The 21,229-nt window shown below is 46.0% G+C and overlaps 1 protein-coding gene across 2 annotated transcripts; it reads right to left on the bottom strand.

Moving 5' to 3' along the window:
• Window positions 1–348: 348 nt before the first annotated feature.
• On the bottom strand, window positions 349–20,185 carry CCNC (cyclin C). Of its 2 annotated transcripts, none has more exons than XM_078878337.1 (11): window positions 19,955–20,185; window positions 18,257–18,363; window positions 17,096–17,180; window positions 16,215–16,284; window positions 14,526–14,577; window positions 12,527–12,582; window positions 6,285–6,320; window positions 5,151–5,242; window positions 3,739–3,806; window positions 2,576–2,691; window positions 349–1,483 (listed from the first exon to the last, which is right to left on the bottom strand). In XM_078878337.1, exons 1-11 carry the CDS (start codon window positions 20,149–20,151, stop codon window positions 1,361–1,363), a joined length of 1,002 nt encoding a protein of 333 aa, XP_078734463.1. In that variant the 5' UTR covers window positions 20,152–20,185; the 3' UTR covers window positions 349–1,360. The 2 variants fall into 2 exon arrangements, with proteins under 2 accessions (XP_078734463.1, XP_078734464.1); XM_078878338.1 differs by having other exon boundaries at window positions 19,930–20,097.
• Between the last annotated feature and the right edge of the window lie 1,044 nt (window positions 20,186–21,229).

A 21,229-nucleotide genomic window follows, 5' to 3' on the forward strand; every position in this document is an offset into this window, starting at 1 on the left:
AGAGCTTCATAGCTCATCGGGTTCCTCGAGTATGACTACAAATTCTTATTTTAAAAGCCAGGGGGAACCACACACCCGCTCTTGGAAGTCACTTCAATAGGGTGACCCCCATCACCGCACCCAACGGCAGACCAACGCTCACCCCCGTGTAGTCCCGAGGAGCAAAAGGACCCCGATACATCACACTGAAGAGAGGCGATGGTTAATCTTGGGCAGCTGTTAGGACGCGAACCAAAGACTCCTTACCGGTAGAGATTCACAGGGCATGTGCTTGCTTCACATCAAGTGACCTGTATTCACTCCGGCTTCATCTCTTGAAACAAACAAAACATACAAATTCATTTTAAATATTCCTTTATTCGCACAAACGGGGTTTCCAATTCAAAAATCTCTTTTGAAAAGGCAATGTGGGGCTGCGTCTTGTATTCGCACAACGAGTCGCTGTGAACAGCAAGTAGGCGAGTGCGGAATGAAATATCGCGGCCTTCATGACATGAGTTCAGCTGTGTCCGTGGGCCTACATAGGCCACACCTTGCTGATGAGACTGCGCGACATCAATTGGGCCACGTTTGACCTCGTTGAACAAGCGAATGCGACTGGAAAATGATTACGTGGAAGAATGACCTCTCGGCAATTAAAAAAAAATCAAACCTTTTCTTTTAATGGAAAAAAAACATTGGTCAGTTTTTATTTTACAATCGCGGAAAAGTTTTAAAACTTGTCATGTACACTGCTGGCAAATAAGGAGCTATGCTTTGGAGATGACACCACAGGCTAATTTCCACCCTTAGAGCAGGCAGTGCACTTGATTATGTTTCTTTAACTTTGTGTCAACCACAGTTGTCTTGTCCGAGGAAAACACATTTTGTTATTTTCGTCACGTGTACGACAACGCAATTAAACCACAGAGTGAGCCTGAGGAATCTACTTGCAGATTACAACGCCAAAAAGGCCATCTTAAGGAATCAAAATGCATGCTAACAAGCTTGGCTCCCCGAGGGTACACAATCCGATCAAGTGTTGCCATGGGAGCATTATGGGGAAAAGCGTATACAAGTAAATTTACGTTTCTGTGAGTGCACATACAGATAAAAAATATATTTTTTGAGTCCATCAGCCTAGAGGTTTTTCCCGACGAATACGACATCAATCAGCATTTGTTGAAGCAAGCGACCTCTGCAACAGCTTTAAATCGTCCGGGTCTCATCGGCAAGAGCCAGGCCTGTTAAAACAAATGCTGCCGTTTTCAGTGGGGGGGTTTCCAGGCAATCAGAGAATGTGCATTGTCAGCGCGCCTTGTCACAGAGGGGATTCGTGATCAACATCCCGGGACTGTACCAACGCGAGATCGTTTCTCACTCACCCGTTGGGGGGAGGTTTCGGTTTGGGCATTTTGCTGAGGATCGACGCAATCTCCTTCTTCTCGTCGTAGCTCTGCCACACCTCGTACAGCTTGAGGATGGCTCGGGTTATTTCCAGGATCTGTTCGAAACGAAACGGCCACTGGGTGAGGTACAGAAAACCGCGCTATGTCGTTCAAACGATGAGCGTTCGGTCACCGCGTGCCTATCCGGTGCGCTTCTGCGGCTGTCCTGGAATGCTCTTTCTTCTGATATTAGGAACCCACTGGGGCTACGCACATTTAAATCTCGATTGACTAATTTATTTATAAGTGTTTTTGTTTGTTGTCCTTCCCCTGCACCTCCGATTAGCACGGTTGGCTAGATACCGTACAAAAGAAGTTCAGCATACACACATACATACCAACGAATGTATAACCTCTCAATGCCCAAATTCACAAAATACGAAAGAGGCATCACCACGGCGATCCACTCCGCGACTCCTGACGCAATCATCTGCGGTTCTAAACCTGGAGTGCACGCACCACCCCCTGTGGGTGCGCGGTTTGCCAGATTTTTGTAAGAAGGTAAATCATCGAAACACAAATTTAGCACGGGCATGTATGTACAACTACTTTGTTTCATCAAACCTATGCATTTATTAACATTACACATGTTTTTAACGATTGAGAACCAAAGGTGGCAAGGCTGCAGTAAAGGTTAAAAACCAATGCTCTACATCAGGGGTGGGGAACGTCCGGCCCGCAGGCCTTGTACGGCCCGCGGGAAATCATTTGGTGTGGCCCTGCCAAGGCAACCGCAGGCGGGACTCGAAATTCACTAAATCTAGGAGCAAACCTGGAAAAGCAGTTGCGAGTAGCAACATCATCAATACCAACTAACATCACACGCCTCGCCAAAGAGAAGCAGTTCCAGCCATCGCATTAGGGGTGAGTTAATTAAATGTTTGACCAAATATAAGCAGGCTAATTTTTAAGTTGATAATTTTGCATGGCCCGCGAATGATGTTATAAATATCCAAATGGCCCTTGGCAGAAAAAAGGTTCCCCACCCCTGCTCCACATCAACAACATCGACTGCCATACGAAGAAGAACAATGTAGGTTGCATGAACGATCTCACGTCAAACAAAACGATATCTATCGCCGAAATAACTCGGGGCGGGGTGCCGCGCTCTGCACGAGAGGGCGGCGGTGGAGGGAAGAGCGAGCCACCTTGTCCATGTCGACGGAGAGTTCCGCAAACCAGTGCCGGCCATCGCGCAGAACCTCCTTCTGGTGCTCCTTGGGAGGCTCCTTCTGCTGGATGGCGCACGCCATGTGGAGGCTCGCTGGGCAAGTGCACGGACACGTACGCACGCACGCACGCACCGGTATATTACGCACAAAAGACAAAAATTCCCCCCCACCCCATATAGCCTTAACAGACTGTTGGGGAAAGTGCTGTTAAGCGAGCACCTATGAAGGCTGGCACGGCACACGAGGGGGTGGGTGGCCAGCACCATGCACGGCCGCCTTTGTCTCCGCAATGGCGAAGTTAACACACCGCACTAAATCATCCTCATTTAAGGACGAGTCGATCTAGGGGAGGGCCCAGGACCAGTTCCGATAATCGTCACTGGTCTTGGCCGAGAGCGGGAATCGAACTCTGGTTGCTGGGTGAGTAAGCGCAGCACACTATCTGCTGCAAAGCCCATCATCTCTCTGGGGTGGATAAAATTTGTACAACTTTGTGGAAAAGTCAACGGCCGTTATGCAATGGATAAACTTACCCCCGCTATATTAATGTGGTCACATGATTATTTAGATTTGGCTGCTATACATTTTCACATATGCCACTTCGTTGAACCATCATTTGTGACCAGGTTGCTTCTGAACAAGAAGCTAATAGAGCTGGGTGAGCTTTAACTGGTAAAATGAAACGATTATTTTTATTTCAATGTTGTTAGTTATTTGCTAACCTTTCCTAAACTTTGCACTCCCATCGTGTCTTTGTATTGTTTGTTGTTGTAACTTTCTGACCCGCCGCTACTGGACATCTTTTACAGCTCATCGGATTCCTCCAGCATAAATGATTCCGAATTATCATTTAATTTAACATTGAATTGTAACACGCTGCCGCACACAGTATCAGCTCACTGTCGAAGAGACAGAACGACTCAACGACTCGGAGACGCCAGGAGGAAACAAAGACATGGTCAGCTGGCTCCGAATCCCAACCCCCCCTAAGTTCTGTGATCCTCTCTATATTAAGTTGTTTTTGGCCAATGAATGTTGACATTAGCAGGAAATGACTTGACTGTGAGTGCGGATGTTCCAGCTGTGGGTCAACTATGTACAATCTCAGACTCATCATGGTGCACAGTGATGGTTCTTACCTAGTGCAATCATGAAGGGTGGATACATTAAACATAAATCAGTCCTGTATGTATCATTTACAATTTTCCTGCAAAGAGAAAACCAATAAAACAGTGACAATCATTATTTAAACAATGCTGCTGCGTTTTCAGACATCCAAAACAATAATACATACATATATCAGATGACTAGCTCACTGATAATATCATCTGCGCAACCAGTAGATGAACAACATGCAGTTATGCAGTTGCAGTTCGTTAAACATATCTAACCGGGGCCTTCGATGGATTCATTCAAGGCCGACTGCTCTGAAGGATGGCGCATTACATGTCCAAAGTTCTCACCCAGATGTCAGAATGGGGTAGCAGTCCACTTAGGTTATAATCAGATCATATAAAAAAAGATATATATATATACCCATACAATTTTACTGGTAGGAACCTCCTAGTTATACCAGCCCACAGGGGATAATTGTGTCCGTCGTGCAGGGAGGGGCTGGGTGGGGAGGGAGGGGCTGGGTGGGGAGGGTGGGGCTGGGTGGGGGGTGGGAGGGGTGGGGCTGGGTGGGGAGGGGCTGGTCACCCCGTGGTGCCCTTATAAAACTCAACGTTTAACCTACTCACGCCGGCTTGTGCCCGCCCTCAAAGTCGGGCATATTTGCGGAATACACCACGCCGCCGTTGACCCTGGCCATTGACCGAGCAACCCAACGTTCCTACCAGCTCCCTCCGCAGGAATGTGTTCCATGTCTAGAGACGACATTTCCAATCATGGCACCGTTGAATCTGATTGGTTGTCCCTTGCGATGAAGGAGGTCTCTGCACAGGTCACCTGGTTACTCTGACTTTTTGGTTTCTCATTTTGAGGCCCTGGATCTTTTCCCTGCCGATGACGTTCGGCGTATTTACAAATTGAACGTTGTACCGATTTTGCTTAATTTGTTTGCGAGAACTGCCCTTCAACTTTCCAGCGAGCTGAAATAATAATTGGCGCGTTAAAACACTTGCACACCACGCGACACTTTTAATTTGTTTGGCCGGGTTGGGTGGAGGAGGGCCCAGGACACGATGACGCCGCTTGAGCCACAAATCAACTTCCGATTCAAATCCGCCTTGGAAGTGGTGCACAAGTGACAAAAAAAGCTCACTTTCGTCAATAACGCTGCTGCCTTGAAAGGAAAATATATAAGAGGTGATGTGTCGGGGTAAGGAGCTCTGAATGTACAGCCCCTTACCTTATGTCATTTACGATTCAAATGAGATGTTGGTGGGGAGTAATCGGCTCGACACAGTTCAAAAGGAACTTTTTGGGGCGGGAGGACCCGGCGAGGATATTTCCACGTATCAAGACACCAACACCCCAACATTGCAGTTGGGATGTAATTGGTGACAAGTACTATAAGTGATTAACAAAAACGTCGGGAGTGTCTCACCAGGCAATCTGCAGCAGCTGTTCGTCAGGCCCCATGTCGTGCACATATTGTGTAAGCGCCCGGTAAGGATGATACACAATCAAGCAGCAATCCTGGACACAAGACACAAAGGCAAACACACCCCACACATTAACATACATTCAACTATGTATCACCACTTCCTGCCACTTCTTACTCTGTTGTGAGTGCACACCGATGACACTACACCACCTATTTAAGGGCACACACTAAATACAATGTTCACATCTCTGGCAATCACCTGATGATGCTGGTTGTAACTACCAGCGACACGTCCACACCCAACTGTTTCCATGCAGTGGATTGCTCTCCAACACAACACACCGGGCGGTGCTGTGGCAGCGATAAACTTACGGCACACGTTTATTCACATGACAACTTTATTAATTGGCCGTGTCAGGTCGAGAAGGGTGTGTGTGTCACATCTTTTATTTACGCGATCAAACTCAAAACATGTATTATTAGTCGTATTGGTCGCCAAAGCCTTCATGTTGAACACCACCCCATGAAACCACCCCTCCCCGTGCTGTGGCCAGTGATGTTCATCGTGACAAGCAGATGGTGGGAATTTCATGCCCAGACACCTTGGTCTTCCCATTGTTGTCAATAATGCAACGGCGAATTCATTTGGGCAGATTACCACCGACTGGCAGTCAAGGCCAGATTCACATACGAATGTCCATTTAAGTGTTATCCATTGTTACTCGGGTATGCCACCACTCGGCACCACTCCCCACCACGTAAAAACAAAGATCCCCCCCGTTATCGCCTGTAACCAACTGTTGGGGCAAGTGCTGTTAGAAAGGACCCACAAAGACCAGCGCAGCACACGAGGGGGTGGGTGGCCAACATCAAGATTTGGCCGCCTTTCTCTCCCTCGTGGTGATGTTTACACATCGCACCAGGTACTCATTTAAGGTTGAGTCGACCTAGGGGAGGCCCAGGACCAGTTCAGATAATCGTCACTGGTGTTGGCCGTGAGCGGGAATTGAACCCGGGAACCAGGTTTGTAGCGCAGCGTGCTAACCGCTACACTACCGCTCCCCATCACACACGCACACACACACACACCACAGGCAAGATATGCTCAGCTAACAATCGTGTGTGTGTACGTACCATTAGCTCAAGTAGGTAAAATTCACATTCTAACACCTGCGAGGACAAAAAGAATGACCACATTTAGCACGGCGACAATTTTCAGTGCATAACAATATATTGAACACATTCATAGGTAAAATATTACAACCTTATATTACTATTGTTTTAAGTTTATCTTGGTGGCTCTGAATATTTATTTATTACTCAGGCATGAAATGACCCAGTCACTCAACCGCACAGCTATTCTATTCTTGCGTATGGCAATGTGTTTCAGGAGCCCGATGCCAATGACGAGGTCCGATAGCCACGATGAGACCTTGAGCAGGGCAGAGTTTGTGTAGTTTTGCAATTCCTCCAACATTAAAGTGCAGACTACAGTGGTTTACTCCATGGTCCATTGTTTGTATTGTATGGCCACAATTGCACAACTACTACTACTGTGGCTTGTCTTTAATTTTCATATTCGTGAAGATGTGCTAGTCGGCCTGCTGTTTAAATTTCCGAAGCGATTGATGGTAGAAGCACACATCTATAGATAGTGGTGGTTTTGTGGTTTTTCTAAGTAATAACCTGGATGTATATTGGGCCTAAAGCCCCGTAATGTTAAAATGTTGGGGTCCCCCTTCCACACAACGTGGAAACGGGGCGCCCTCTGCTGTCACACGTGAATGACGAATAGCAGCTGAACCCCGTTCTGTCTCCGAATATGTAAATATTTAGTCCATCAGCCTCTTGGCTTTCCAGGCCAATATTATCAAGCTAGCAATTGTTATTGAATAAAACTCTTTGGACTGGTTTTGACCGTTTGGGTCTCGTCACCAGTCAGGCTTGGCAAAACAAATGCTATTGAATGACAAGTGTTTATTGTGGCAAGGGCATTCCATATGAATTATAGAATGCCTTTCCAATCAAAACCTTAATGCATTTCCCAAGAATTTTAGGAGTAAAAGCAATTATAAGTGAAATGAAAACATTTACAAAATATATTAACTCATAACGCTTCTTCCAAAACTGCTGGATCCAACATTGTCTTGTGGGCAGCTCAATAACAATACTTAATATCACGGGCAAGCTTCTATGACCTCTATTACGATCAACAATGGGAACCAATGTACGGATCAAGTACGTCACCAGATGGATCCTTAACACAAAGCATCTCAGCGAACAAAACGAAATTGACATGACCATTTCGCAACGGCCACGATAATTCCACATTAGCAAAAACAGACGATCTCTTCGGGCCCTCAGGCCCGGTATCTAAAGGTGTGCTCAAACAAGCGAATATAAATAGGCACTCAAAGCAGACTGATCATTTCAATAACGTACAAGGCATGACCACAGCTGCGACGGCTGCTTTCTCCGCCTTCTCCTGCTGCTCTTAGAACTCCTCACGACTCGCTAAACTCGGCTCCATCAGTCAGGGCAGCCCGCCCTGAATGAAGCCATCAAAGGCCCCGGTAAGACATGTTAAAACGACCTGCAACGGTCTAACCGCATATGCTTTTCATCTGCTGGTTGTGCAGGTGATAGTCTCAGTGAGCTAGTCATCTGATATTTTTTTATCATTGTTTTTGATGTCTGAAAATGCGGCAGCATCGTTTGAATATTTTTTGTGGTGTTTATCGATGTTGTATTGGTTGGTCCTCTTTGCAGGGAAATTGTAAATGATACATACAGGACTTATTTATGATTAATGTATCCACCCTGCAAGATTGCAGTAGGTAAGGACCATCATTGTGCACCATGATGAGTCTGAGATTGTACATAGTTGTCCCACAGCTGGAACATCCGCACTCACAGTCAAGTGATTTCCTGCTCATGGAAACATTAATTGCCCAAAAACAACTCAATATAGAGAGGATCACAGAGCTTGTGGGATTGGGATTCGGAGCACGGCTGACCACGTGGCTGCTGCCTATCCTGCCTGTCTTTGTTCCCTCCTCCTGGCGCCTCAGAGTCGTTGAGTCGTTCTCTCTCTTCGACAGTGTATCCACCCTTCATGATTGCACGTGGCAAGAACCATCACTGCGCACCATGGGTCTCACAGTGGACAATCACACACTCGGCACAGAGTGCAGGGATCACTCGTCGGCGTATTCTCCGGGTTATAAGAGGCTGCTCCCAAGAATAACACGTGCTCAAAACTTGTGCCCGGTGTCAATTAAGTTTTACAAACCTGCTCACGTACATTAACACCTACTCAATTACTGGATGCACCCCCAACTTTTTATTTGCAGGAGAGGTCTCTTTTATAATCTGAAATATTTAATTAGCGGCTAATTGTAAATAAAACCTACATATTTTTTTCTTCTTGGTTCTTTCGGTAAAGTGACGTAGAATGGAAGTAATAAAATAATAAAAATAAAACATAATAAAATAATTCTCACGACGTTACGGCCACAACGCAAGCAGCCGTCCTCAGGTGGAGAACAGGTCTGTCGATAAGACAGAGTCTGAATGACAAGCCCCACCTACATGAGCAGTCTCTTTGCATGCTGGTAAATTCGTACCGTTACCGTAGTTTGAGCTCCAAGTCACACACACATGTTAAAGGGTTTCAGACACAAGAGGCTATGGTGAGCACACCGCGCCATAAACCTAGCAACATGAGATTGATTCCCAGCCATGGCTATCATTAAATGGCAAATGGCATCTCAAACCTAAGCCAGTTCTGGGTGATATCTCCTTACCAGCATAGTGTAGCACGGTCAAACAACCGCCATGTATAACCGTATATGTATGAACTTCTATCGCACCGTACGTAGCCAACCGTGCTAATCGGAGACGCCGCATCGTCAGCGCCACGCGCCACGGCTGACGGCGCAGGGGATCGCAAAACGGCCGCAACAAACTTGCAACAAAACGACGCCGTCGGTGGAATGCTCGAGGGGGCGATAACCGCCCAGAGTTGCTGCCACCATCAGCGCACACTCGCCAACGCGCGCTCCCTCCGCGGTGCGACATCGCCGGCGCCACGCGCGGTTTGTTAATTTTAGCTCGGAGATTCCTTCGCGCACCGGCGATAATTAAATCTCCAGGCATGCCATCGCCCGACGGCGTTTCAGCGCGCTGGCCAGGAATGTCGTGGCAAGTTTGCAGCAACACGCAATTCATTAACCTCACTTCCCCCCACCCCCTCCCACTGGGCGTATGCGCTCGCAAATGTTTGCTTGCGAGCCGTTCTCTTTCCGATTCACTTCGGATCCGAAGTAGTTTGAGGACCCTAAAAGATCGAGCGACTTCAATGATGGGATGATGCAAATGAAAAAAGTTACAAAGCCAATGTGACTCGCAGTCCAAAATTTAGACAATTTGAAAGAATAACTTGTTAACGTTACTGAATTTGGAAACTTTTAGCATGCGTCACCCAACTAAAGCAAAAACTTGGCAGGACTCTCCTGAAAGGGTGCTGAGGCTAAGTCCGGGATAAACAATAAATATTAAAAATATAACTCCTCTACGTATCTACCAACACATACAAATCCTCACGATAATTGACAAACAATATGTCTCAATAGCCGACCACGTGGTTATGATTAAAGAACAACTTAATGACATACTAGGATTGTGGATACATAATTATACAGCCACAGCCTATAATCAAATCATGAGACGCCAGAGGCCTAGCGGGGTAGCACGAATCTCGACGGTGCTTGGATGGGTGGCCACCATACACGCACAGGTTGCCATGGGGCTGCAGGGCTATGTTGTAGGAATCAAGAGGGCAGCGCAGCAAATTCCGTTGTTGTACTGTCCTTCCATGCTTCCGCATATATATGCTCCCAGCCTTCACCAACCCGCACTGATCAGCGTGGAGTAGTATGGTCAAATAACCCCCGCAAAGCACACGGTCTGTCTGGGTGATGTCTTCATCCAGCAGTGGATTGACAAAATGGCCGTACACGTGTACTTGTTGTCACCCACTGCTCGATGACGTTCTCCCCCACACCGTCAGTCATGGGGGGTATTTGACCATACTTCACCACCGCTGGTCAGCGTGGGTGGGCGACAGAGAACCCAGGACCGGTTCAAATATCCCTCGCCACTGGCGATAGGTGCAGTTGGGAATACGCACTCAGGTTGGTTGGTTCAACACTGTAGTGTGTAAACCACAGCGCCACCCATCCGCCTTGCTATGTATGTCACACGTACGCTGTCATTCGACTAAAACGCTTACAATGGGCGATATATGCCCAAATTAGCAGGTGAATAAGTTTTGCAAAATAAAGATGTGACGGGCAGTCAGTCATAACCAAGTCAAACATTCCACATGACGCTAACTTGGCACGCCTTTATGAAATTTAAATGAAGGACTTGCCGCGCACTCGCATGCCCTCACCAAAGCCAAGTGACCGCTTTAAGAGAAAACACGCAATGGAAAATACCGCCCGTGCAGTCGCGAGGCCTCCACGTCACGGCTACGCGAGTTAATCATGTTGACCAGGCGGTGGAAATCTTGAGAGGCAGCCCAACGCAAAAAAACGGGACACGCTTGGGCTGTGCGGTATAGCCGGCCGGCGGTGGCTAACGCTGCACGTGGCAGTGTGTTAAGCCAGCGCTGTGGAGGCAGTGAGGGTTGGCGGATCGCACAGACATGGCGAAACCCCGCTTCCCGTGGGTGTCACAAAGTGCCGTGCCCTGGCAAGAGAGCAAAGTGGAATAATATCCCATTAATTTATATCTGTATAGGGATAGAGCGTTGCCACTCGTCGCACGGGTGAGTTTACTCCGGGCGCTCCGGTTTTCCTCGCGCATGTATCAACAATCATCATTACGTGGCTGAAAAAATATTAAATACCCAATGTAGCAGGACCCTCCTGACAAAGGAATCCTTGGAATCAGTCTGGCTTCCCAGGGTAAGTATGGACTATTCTCATGTCGCGTTGCTGTGCCTTTTATTAACTGGTCACACTTCTGGTTCTGAGTGCAGCACTTTCATAAGGCGAGTCGCTGCCCGGAACTCGGTAACTCGACGGGTCCTGAAAGACCAGTAATGACACACGGGTCTGAACACTGGCAGAGTATAAAAACCAGAAAGCAGCAGATGAAGGATAGCGAGATGGATCACCAAGGATCACAATGGACAACAATAACTTCAATTCGTCACACACCCTGCGTAGTATTCGCCCACCATCAAAGACAGATAACCGCTCAGAGAATAGATGTAGTCGGTCAACAATTACTAGGAGCTGGGAGTGGCAGTGACACAAACACGACCCTGCGTGTCCACGTGATCGACCTTAACATGTGCTCAATAATGAAACTCGCACGTAATCATAATTTCAACTTGCAACGCGGACAGTGTTCGCTCACTCTCCGAGAAAGAGAGAACGGCTCACAGGCACGACGAGGAATGAGAGACAAGTCGGGAGGCAGTAGCCAGGTGGTGAGCCACCACTACCACCAATTGCTCAAACTCTGCGGTCCTCCATATATAAAGATGTTTTTAGCCAAGTTAACTGCAGTAGTCCCTCGGTTAACGCTTTTAAACCGTTCCACGAAAACCACTGTTCACCGAAATAAATGTTAATCGAATGTAGGAATTGCATGAGTCTGCAAGAGAGCCGTTTCCACTGACAAAATAGAAAACGTAATGTAAACAAAGCCAGTGGAGGTCTTAACGCTCATAGATGGGCGTCGCTGATTGGCTCAGGGCATGGCTCAGTCGGATTGGCTGAAATTGGCAGCCGCGTGCATAACGTAAACAAATACAGTGAATCTTCATTTTAACGTTAGTCGAAACCATGGGGTGCTGTGGGAACCGAAAACGTTAACCAATGTCACTGTTAACCGCGGGACTACCACAGTATTCACACGTGTAGGAGGAAACTGGAGCGCTTGGAAAAAAACCCAACGCGTGCGAGGGGGCAAAATTAAGAGGCGGACAACGGAAGGCGAGAGATGTTCCCACCCCCCCACGCCTTCTCAGACAAGTTGAAATAAAGTCGATGGCTATGAAATGTCGAAATATATGCGAGGAAATCCAGAGGAAGGATCGCAATCGACACGGAGGGCACCAGGGCATGGCCCCGGGTGTGGCTCGTTTGTGCAAGTGGGAGGGGGGGTAAGAAAGAGGTAAGAACTCAGTGAACTGATACATCGGTACAACGCAGCCTTGCTTAATAAAATCCTACTGGGAACATGAATCGCTACTAAGGCCTATAGAGTCCAAATAAATATAAACCCTCGCACGTGTTTTTAAGTAATCTGCTCCAATACAGGCGCAAACAACAAAAACACCTCCACAAATAAATACTCACGTGATTGACTCGGAAAGGGAAGTCTTTTGAAAACGCGTAAGAGAACTTGTTTTTGACTGGGTGTTGGGGAAAAGAAAAACAGAATCAGGTATATATACAGAGACAAAGATCCCCCATGTAGCCTTGACAGGCTGTTTGGGGCAAGTGCTGTTAGCGAGCAGCTTTGAAGGCTGGAACGGCACACTAGGCGGTGTGTGGCCAACACCACGCCCGCCCGCCTATCTCCCCAGCGGCGATGTTTGCACACCGCACCAAGTACTCATTTGAGGCTGAGTCTACCTAGGGCAGGCCCAGGACCGGTTCAGATAATCTTCACCGGTGTTGTCCGTGAGCGAAAATCGAACTGGGGCCACCGGGTTCGAAGCGCAGCGCGCAAACCACTACACCACCGTTCCCCATATATGTACACGCACGCTGCAAACAATGCTAGAGGCTTGATGAACATCAATGAGCAAAGGGCATGCTCAAGTCAAGTGGCACTGGGAAATAGAATTTCGATTGTTAAATGATAAAAAAGGCTTGAGCCTTTCTGGCATAAATACAGGTGTTTAGATGTTCAAACACCAAATAGACACCTTTAACAAAGGCATAGAGTCTGCATTAATCACACAAACTTGTGGTAAAAGAAATGCAAATATACTTTCATAATGTAATCACTGTGCTTGAAACGGATTGGCCTACACCAGAAACACCCTCTTTTATGGCTGTCTCACCAGTGCAAGGCCAAAGGCTGCAGAAAAGGCGATCACAGTACTAACACAATGCCAACACCAAAATACGATTATTTTTACACGCTTTTATTTAACTCACTCTGTCTGTTGTTGTTGTCGTATCCTCAAATCTTGTAACTCTATTTTAACCCACTTCCCAATGTGGTATCGACTGCAAACTTGGTATATGTATGTCATACTGATGACAATACTATATTAAATTCATTTTTATATTTTATGTTTCGGCTTGGGTCTAATTGTCCACGCTCAACTAACGTTGGCTGTAAATCACCACGGCCCCTTACGTTATGGCAAACCTCAGGGCCACTTCCTGGAGTCGTGGAGTTCTGCCATTACGAGTAGGGTACATTTCATTAAAGAATGTTTAAAAAAAAGTATTTTTTAATATTACTTATTAACCTCGTATTCACGCCGTTCATTTTATAACGACTAATATCAGAGGCAGGCGTGGGCACCAACGCACAAACAACAAGACTGCCACACGTTTACTGATCAAATTATAAACCAATAAAGCTGCTCCTCACCAGTGTGATCGAGACTTTTCACTAACGAATTCCACATCAACACACGCCACGTCGTTTTTGCTCCAAGCTGCTTCGAGCTTCGTTGGGTAGTGAGAACTCGGATATTGAGATTAAGTCGTAATAGTAGAAAGATTGTTATCGTCGTATGTATATATGTCCGTTGAACTTCTTTCGCACCATTACGTAGCCAAACGTGCTAATCAGTTGGCTACATAAAGTCTCCAACTCACATTTACTCTTCTCACTGGCCTCAATATATATGTGATGGGTAACTGTCCAAAACGTTGCCTATTTTATATGTATATTTCCTTTTAAGGCCAGTGTTATTGACTAATGTGCTGAGTTTATAATTATACATGAGATTCTAATTTCAAATTATCTATAACTTTGCTTATTTAAGGAATAAGTCAATGGTTTGATATATTCACAAATCTGAATGCACCATCGCCATCCCAGCGTGGATGAATAAGTCAATTCATCAGAGTACATCCGACACTCGTATTTTGAGCGTTTCTGCTGCATGGAGAAAGGTGGACGAACGACATCTATTACAGTAACACGCAAAGTGCAAAATCACTTCATGAGCATACCCAGCGACGACTCAAGGGATTAAACGTGTCCGAAATGTACATCCAAAACTCATGGGAGTTGCCCATCAGCCAATTGTCTGAAGGTCCCCTGAGAGGTCATTGTCTATTTTCAAACAGTTCACTCAGAGGTCACCGCACACAGCTCAAGACTTACACACGGTCGAGGCGGCTGTAATGAGGCGACTATTTGATATAACACCAAATTCCTGTAAAGACATACACGCAAAAACACATTCGTTACACAAAAACCAAACACTGAAAATTGTAACGTTTAAATTATGTTTAAACTGTTTATGGAAAGGAAAAAATTACAGTAGATTTGGTCAAGCGAGAATAGGAAATGTATGTTAAAAGTCTATTTCGTTCCGACAGCATCGAAAGTTACAAATTTTCACCCAAAAAACGTACTTTATAATATTTAAACAATGGATGTTAATACATAAAAAATACTAACATTATAAACAGATAATAATAAAATATGGTTAATCAATTAATTAAATAATAATTACTGTACCTACAACATCCAAACATTAACAGGGGAATGGTCGCTAAGCGAACACACTGGGCTCTATGGAGGCACTACACTACTATACACTGCACTATACTCTACACTACTATACACAACACTCTACACTACTATATACTACACTATACTCTACACTACTATACTCTACACTATACTCTACACTACTGTACACTACACTATACTCTACACTACTATACACTACACTACTATACACTACACTACTATATACTACACTATACTCTACACTACTATACACTACACTACTATACACATTACCATACACTATACTACTATACACTACACATTGGGCTCTATGGAGGCTCGTCGTTAAGCGATTAGTCATTAACAGGGGTGGTCTTAAGAGGGGTTCAACTATGTACAAACATATATTTGACGATTGAGTAAGCGCTAAAATTATGACAAGTTTAAGAAGGCTACTGAAAGAGTTATTGTATTGCAAGTGGGAAATTTCAATGTAAGGGAGCCAGCAAAACTGAACATGAAATCGAGAAAAACTGTAGGATAAGTGAAGGCTATTTATTTCATACCATATTTACGTAATGAAATGCTTTTTCTTGCATAACGTTTCAATGATAGGCTCTGCGGGTTTCAGTGGTTGTGACAGCTTTGCACGTGGTGCATAAAGCTGTTACTGCTGCTCAATCTGCCCAACTCATGGTTTTTGGTTTAAATATTTTATTTACAAACCATTTTCACAGAAGATCTCAAAGCGCTGTACAAGACAGCAGACACTTAGTTTGACAATACCTCATGAAACAACAAAGAAATGGCAAACTATCATAAAATAAATACTGAAAGCCATTCGCTGAATTAGTTAATCATTGAATAAACGGAAGTGTACAGACAAGATTAAAGACGAGTGTTAATATTGTCCACAGACTTGGAGATCCTGGATATCTCGTGGGAGAGAGTTCCAGAGTCTGGGCGCTACACGGGAAAAAAGCTTGGTCACCCAGAGAAGATCTGCATCCCCAGATCTTAAAGCCTTGAAGGGTACCTATGGGTGTAGCCACATGTCTAATGATGTAGGCTGCGGACAGGGAGTTCAGAGCTTTGTAGGTTAGCAATAGCTTATCAAACTGAATCTTATGGGAAACTGGAAGCCATTTACATTGTTATATTTCTTTAAAAAAAATTCTCTCTTTTTGTTTTCTGTTTGTTACATGGGTGGCCATGTCCGGCATCTGAAAATTATTTATAGAGAAATTAAAAATATGAGAATAAAACATGTTTTTATTAATTACACTGTCAGCTTGTTTGGACAAAATTAATGGCAATATTGCAAAATGTACTCACCTCCACTTTTGAGGCCAGAAACACGCATGTAGGAGCCATCAGCACAGGATCTATACATTGTAGGGAATACCTGTACAAATACACAGATTCCCCCCATCAGATTTGTAAGACTGATGGCTATTAGTGAGCACCAGTTCGAGGAAGCAAGACACATGATGAGGTGGTGTAGTAGTGTTCGTCGGATTAATTGCAGCAAGGATTAAACGCAGGTCACCTGGAATGTAGCATAACGGTGCAACACACACATATTTAAAATCTATCATTACTCAGATTACAATGGCATTACACAATTTTCTTTGTCTTGGAATGCACAACTATGACATGTTAAATGTTGCCCCACATATCTTGTGGCTTGGGAAGTTTTTCTCTTGCTGCGTAATAAACTGCCTGCAGCAAAAGTGTACGAGATTTATATAATTCTATGGAAATTCTCAAGACTAATCTCTTCATGGCTAATGTATTATAGGATGCAGGAGAAGTGGGGTACCGTGGTGGTGAGATGTTAACTACCTCGCCTGGTATACAGGAGGTCGTGCGTTCGATCCTGACCATGATGCATGAATATTTGAAGTTTGCATGTTCTCCTCATGGATGAGCGTATTTTCCTCAGGGTCCTCCGGTTTTTCCCTCCACATTCAGAACTATGTGTTTATAGAGTATTTGGCTGCTATACATTGCCACGTGATAAGCCAATTTACTGGTCTACCATTTGAGGCCCGTGTGGCTGGGCACCATTGTTATTTTGTATAAATCATGACTGAAGATTTTCACTGGTTTGTACTGAGGTTGTTAAATTGACCACACAGTTGCCTGTTCGAGAACAGTAAACAAATGTTTTCTTTCGGAAATGTACGCCTCCACTGGTTGCAAGAAGAGCGTACCTCGCGTAGAATCGCTTGAAGTAAACAGTGGCCGTCGCTATGACTTGTTGCCTGAGTTTTAGTTGCTCACCCAACGCTTGGATAACTGCAGACAAGGAAACAAACGAGCAGTTACAATGCATCATCGCGGGCCTGTCTTATACAATCCGGCATCTGCGTCTGTTTAAAAAATCTTTCAAATCTGTGCGTTTTGAGAACTGTGGGACATTTAGCATGGTAGAATATTGGGCAACGTGCTGTTAAGTGGGAAACCGGACATGGGAAAGTGGACGGAATGCACTGCTCATCGAGTGGTACAATGTTATCGACCAGTGCTGACCACAACGTATCGCGCAACTTATTTATGTTGACCCAACACTGGGGGTAGGCACAGGTCAGTTTTAGATACCATTCGCCACTAGCTTTGTACGTAGCCAGGAACTGCAGGGTGTCTGAGATTGTTAATTGCTGAATATAAACAAATGCCACTCAATACCAACAAAATAAACCAAAACTACACAGGCTTCATTGTTGACGTAACCCATTTCTGCCACATCATTAATTTCTTGAGGTAGTGGTTCTGCTTGGCAAGATATAGGTACACAATTAATACAAAAAGGTTCCACTGGTATATAACCAGTTTCCATTTTTGAAAATATGCAGTTTTATGTCTGTGCCGTTTCATGTACCAGTCTTAATAGGTGCTTGCTAACAGCACTTGCCCCAACAGTATGTTAAGGCTATATGGGGGATATGTGTCTTTGTACTCCCATCAAGCGGTAATGTAGTGGTAATGTAGTGGTTATGCACGCGCCACAAACGCAGTGAGCCGCTCCTGGTCCTCTACCAGGTCGACTCAGCCTTAAATTAGTATCTGGTGCAGTGTGTATACACATCAGCACGGGGGAGACATGCGTCTGGGCAGGGTGCTGGCCACCCCCTGCCATGTGCCAGCCTTCACAGGTCTTCGGTAATGGTATGTTCAAGGCTGTATGTTGGATCTCTGTCTTTTAAGTCCCACATCTTCCAAAATGCTAAACCAGAGTAAAACAGTCGCCAAATATCTTGTAGAGCCACATCCAGTGGTGTGAGCATCAAATGTCAGGGCTACACTAAATATCTTTCCCATTTTTACGAGCGTATCCCTAAATATGTTCCCCACAATGTGGTGTCATTGGCTACCATTCGCAAAGAAGATATGTATCTTCCAGTATTCTTCTTCAGTGAGGTTCTTCAAGTCTTTCTGTCGCTCCTTCATGATGTCCTGTTTGTCCAGTATCCATTGATGGCTGAAGACGATGCATGAACACAAACACACCTCCGATTAGCACGGTTGGCTATGTACGGTGCAAAAAAAATTCAACATACGTGCTCATCGATTTATTTATCTGATCACGCATTCTTTAGTCACCTTCTACCCAGCACAGTCAGCTCCAGCAACAAGATAATGGACTCCACAGTATTTATTGCAACAACCTCCACTTAACGTGGGGTCAAGCTGTTTCACACCCCACTGCCCATTACCACTTAAAAAGTCGCCTTCAATTTTATCCAAACCAAACCTTTTACACAAAGGTCAATTCGTGAATACATTGACCGATATTGAGATGTGCGATAACGTCATGCAAATCTTTAAAATCGCGTTCCATTCATAATTAAACAAGCATTAATAATGCATGGAACGCAGGGCAACATTCCAGCAGGAATCGAATCATGGGACTTGAATACTTGCAGGGGCAGCATGCGATAACCCAGCCGCTGTACATTTACATCCACTATTGACAATGCAACAAACAATAAAGATATCCATAATACAGGTTTTTTTTGGGTTAGATCGCGTATAAATATATAAATGTGTCGTTAAACCCGCCACCACCCGACACAGCCAACTAGTAAGGGTTGTCACATAAACAGAACGTGCCAATTCGTTACTAGTACAGCACATCGGTGTTGGAGAGCCAATCCACAACATTTACCATACTAATTGGCTGTGTCGGGTGTTGGTGGGTTTAACGACACGTATCTATTTACGCGATCTAACCTAAAAAAACCCTTGAATTATAGATTTGGTCGCGAAAGCCTACGTGTGAAACCAATATATAAAGAAACACACTGATCATGGTTGGGCACTATACAATGCAGGGCTGTGTAACAGGGCCTCGTTTAGTCATCAGAACATTGACGTCTCCCGGAGGAATCCGATTAGCTATAAAGCTCTCTTCCCCCCCCCACACAGACGTCCAGTCGTGATCACAACACAAAATCGAGGGCGATTTGTGCCGATGGCGAAAGGCGTGTGGAGGGCATCTATTGTCAAACCACGGCCTGGAGAGAGAGAAGCTGCAGCGATTAGCGGCCACAAACACAGCGAGGCCCTCGACAGAATCGGCTCCCCCCACCACCCTCACAAAGCCCTCACAAAGCCGCACGACAGCACGAGGAATGAAGAGTTATGTCGGTCAAAACGCGAAGCTGTCCAAGTGACACCGAGACTGTTGAAAACGTGCGAAGGGCGAGCGGGGGGTTGGTGAAAGGGCCTGATGAGTAAGCCCACAAGCTTGGCGGTCACCTCGACTTTACCCCCTCTAAAGCCCTCACGGATCGCTGCTGCGCGGTGCTTTTATGGGGATGCGGCGCTTAAGTAAGCGGCCTGCCCAGCCTGGACAACCCCGGGAGGTTGGGCGTGCACCGAGACGGACCCGGAGCTTAGCGGGGAACGCGGCCTGGTCGCAGCAATGCAGCCTGAGTTGGCCGCCGGAAAGGGCGCGCTAAGCGCGGCGCGATTCCAGCCCAGACCGGGGGGGCGCGGTGAGCAACTTTGAAGTCAACGGGGTGGGGGGGGGGTAACGACTTACAAGTGAGAGCTCTGCCAGAAGTTACCGGACATGGTGTCGCGGTGGCTGGAGCGGAGGGCGTGGGTGCGAGTGGCGAACGAGCGCGACGAGACATGAGCCGAGGCCAGCAGCCGAGGTGGGGGGGGAGAGATGAGAGAGAGACGAGACGGCGGCTGTGGTGGTGGTTAGCAACAGCGGCGGCTTCTGTGTCCGCCACCTCGTGCAGCGCCGCCGTCCCCTCATTGGCCCGCCCGCGTAACCACGCGAGGGCGTGCGAGCCAATCAAACGTTCGCAGAAGTGGGAGGGGGGGTAGGGCACGAAGCGCGGCGCTCATTGGTTGGGGGCGACGACGACGACGGACGACCACCCCGCCTCGCCCCGCCCATCTTTGTGCGGTTTGATCAGAGACGTGACGTCATACCGCGACTGCGTCGGTCATGTTGGTGAACAAAAAGACAATGACGTCACGTATCTGTCGATCTATCACTACGTATTAACACTAAATTAAGTGGACTTGTTATTTTTTTACACTTCCCATGAAATCACAAAAGCCTTCGGAGAAGTGTACAATTGCATCAGTGTGTGGTCGATATAAGGAAAACTCTGAACGGAGTCGGGAAGTCTTAGCCACAATTCTGGGAAATCGCCTGATGAAGCTGGTTGTTGTAAAGAGGTCGTCCATAAATGACGTCACACACCTAGGGGGGGGGGGCAGACATTTGTGACGATGTGTGACGAGGGGGGGGTGGGAAATGTGACGTCACACTAAAATGCGCAACTTTAAATAAATATTGACAACACGTTCCACTTAATTAAATAGACGTTTTAGTAAATGTTTTCTCCTACAACATCAGAGTGCAGCGCCACATTAAATACGCACTACAATGACAATAGTTTAAAGCGATTTGAAGCATTTTTTATTTGGCGGGGGGGGGGGGCAAAGCTTTGTGATGTCATGGGGAGGGTTCTGACTTTTTGTGACGCCATGTGACGAGGGGGGGGGGTCAAAAATCCTCCAAAAATGCGTGACGTCATTTATAGACGGCCCCAAAGCACCAGCGAAACGTTGTAGTCGAAGAGTTAATGCTGTGGATTTACTCTCCAACACAGCGGTGTGCTGAAGTAGTAACTAATTCGTACGTTGTGTTTAACTGATAAATCTTGCTAATTGGTGGTGGTGGGTTAACGAAACATATTTACGCGATCTAACCCCCAAAAAACCAGCCTCTATTATGGATATCGGTCGTGCTAACCGCCGCTTTAAAGGGGGCGTGAAGGGTGTCGATATACGGTGACGTCACAACACCGGTGTTCTTTCAG

Source organism: Lampetra fluviatilis, chromosome 50, assembly GCF_964198595.1.
Source record: "Lampetra fluviatilis chromosome 50, kcLamFluv1.1, whole genome shotgun sequence".
In the NCBI taxonomy this organism is placed as follows: Eukaryota; Metazoa; Chordata; class Hyperoartia; order Petromyzontiformes; family Petromyzontidae; genus Lampetra; species Lampetra fluviatilis.

Excerpts from the sequence above, each read along its gene's own strand:
- CCNC (XM_078878337.1), bottom strand. The coding sequence starts at position 20,151 with ATGAGGGGACGGCGGCGCTGCACGAGGTGGCGGACACAGAAGCCGCCG. Across the intron at positions 14,578-16,214 it reads TTCTGGCCTCAAAAGTGGAG|GAATTTGGTGTTATATCAAA; the intron begins GTGAGTACATTT and ends ATGTCTTTACAG. Across the intron at positions 1,484-2,575 it reads TCTCCGTCGACATGGACAAG|ATCCTGGAAATAACCCGAGC; the intron begins GTGGCTCGCTCT and ends CGTTTCGAACAG.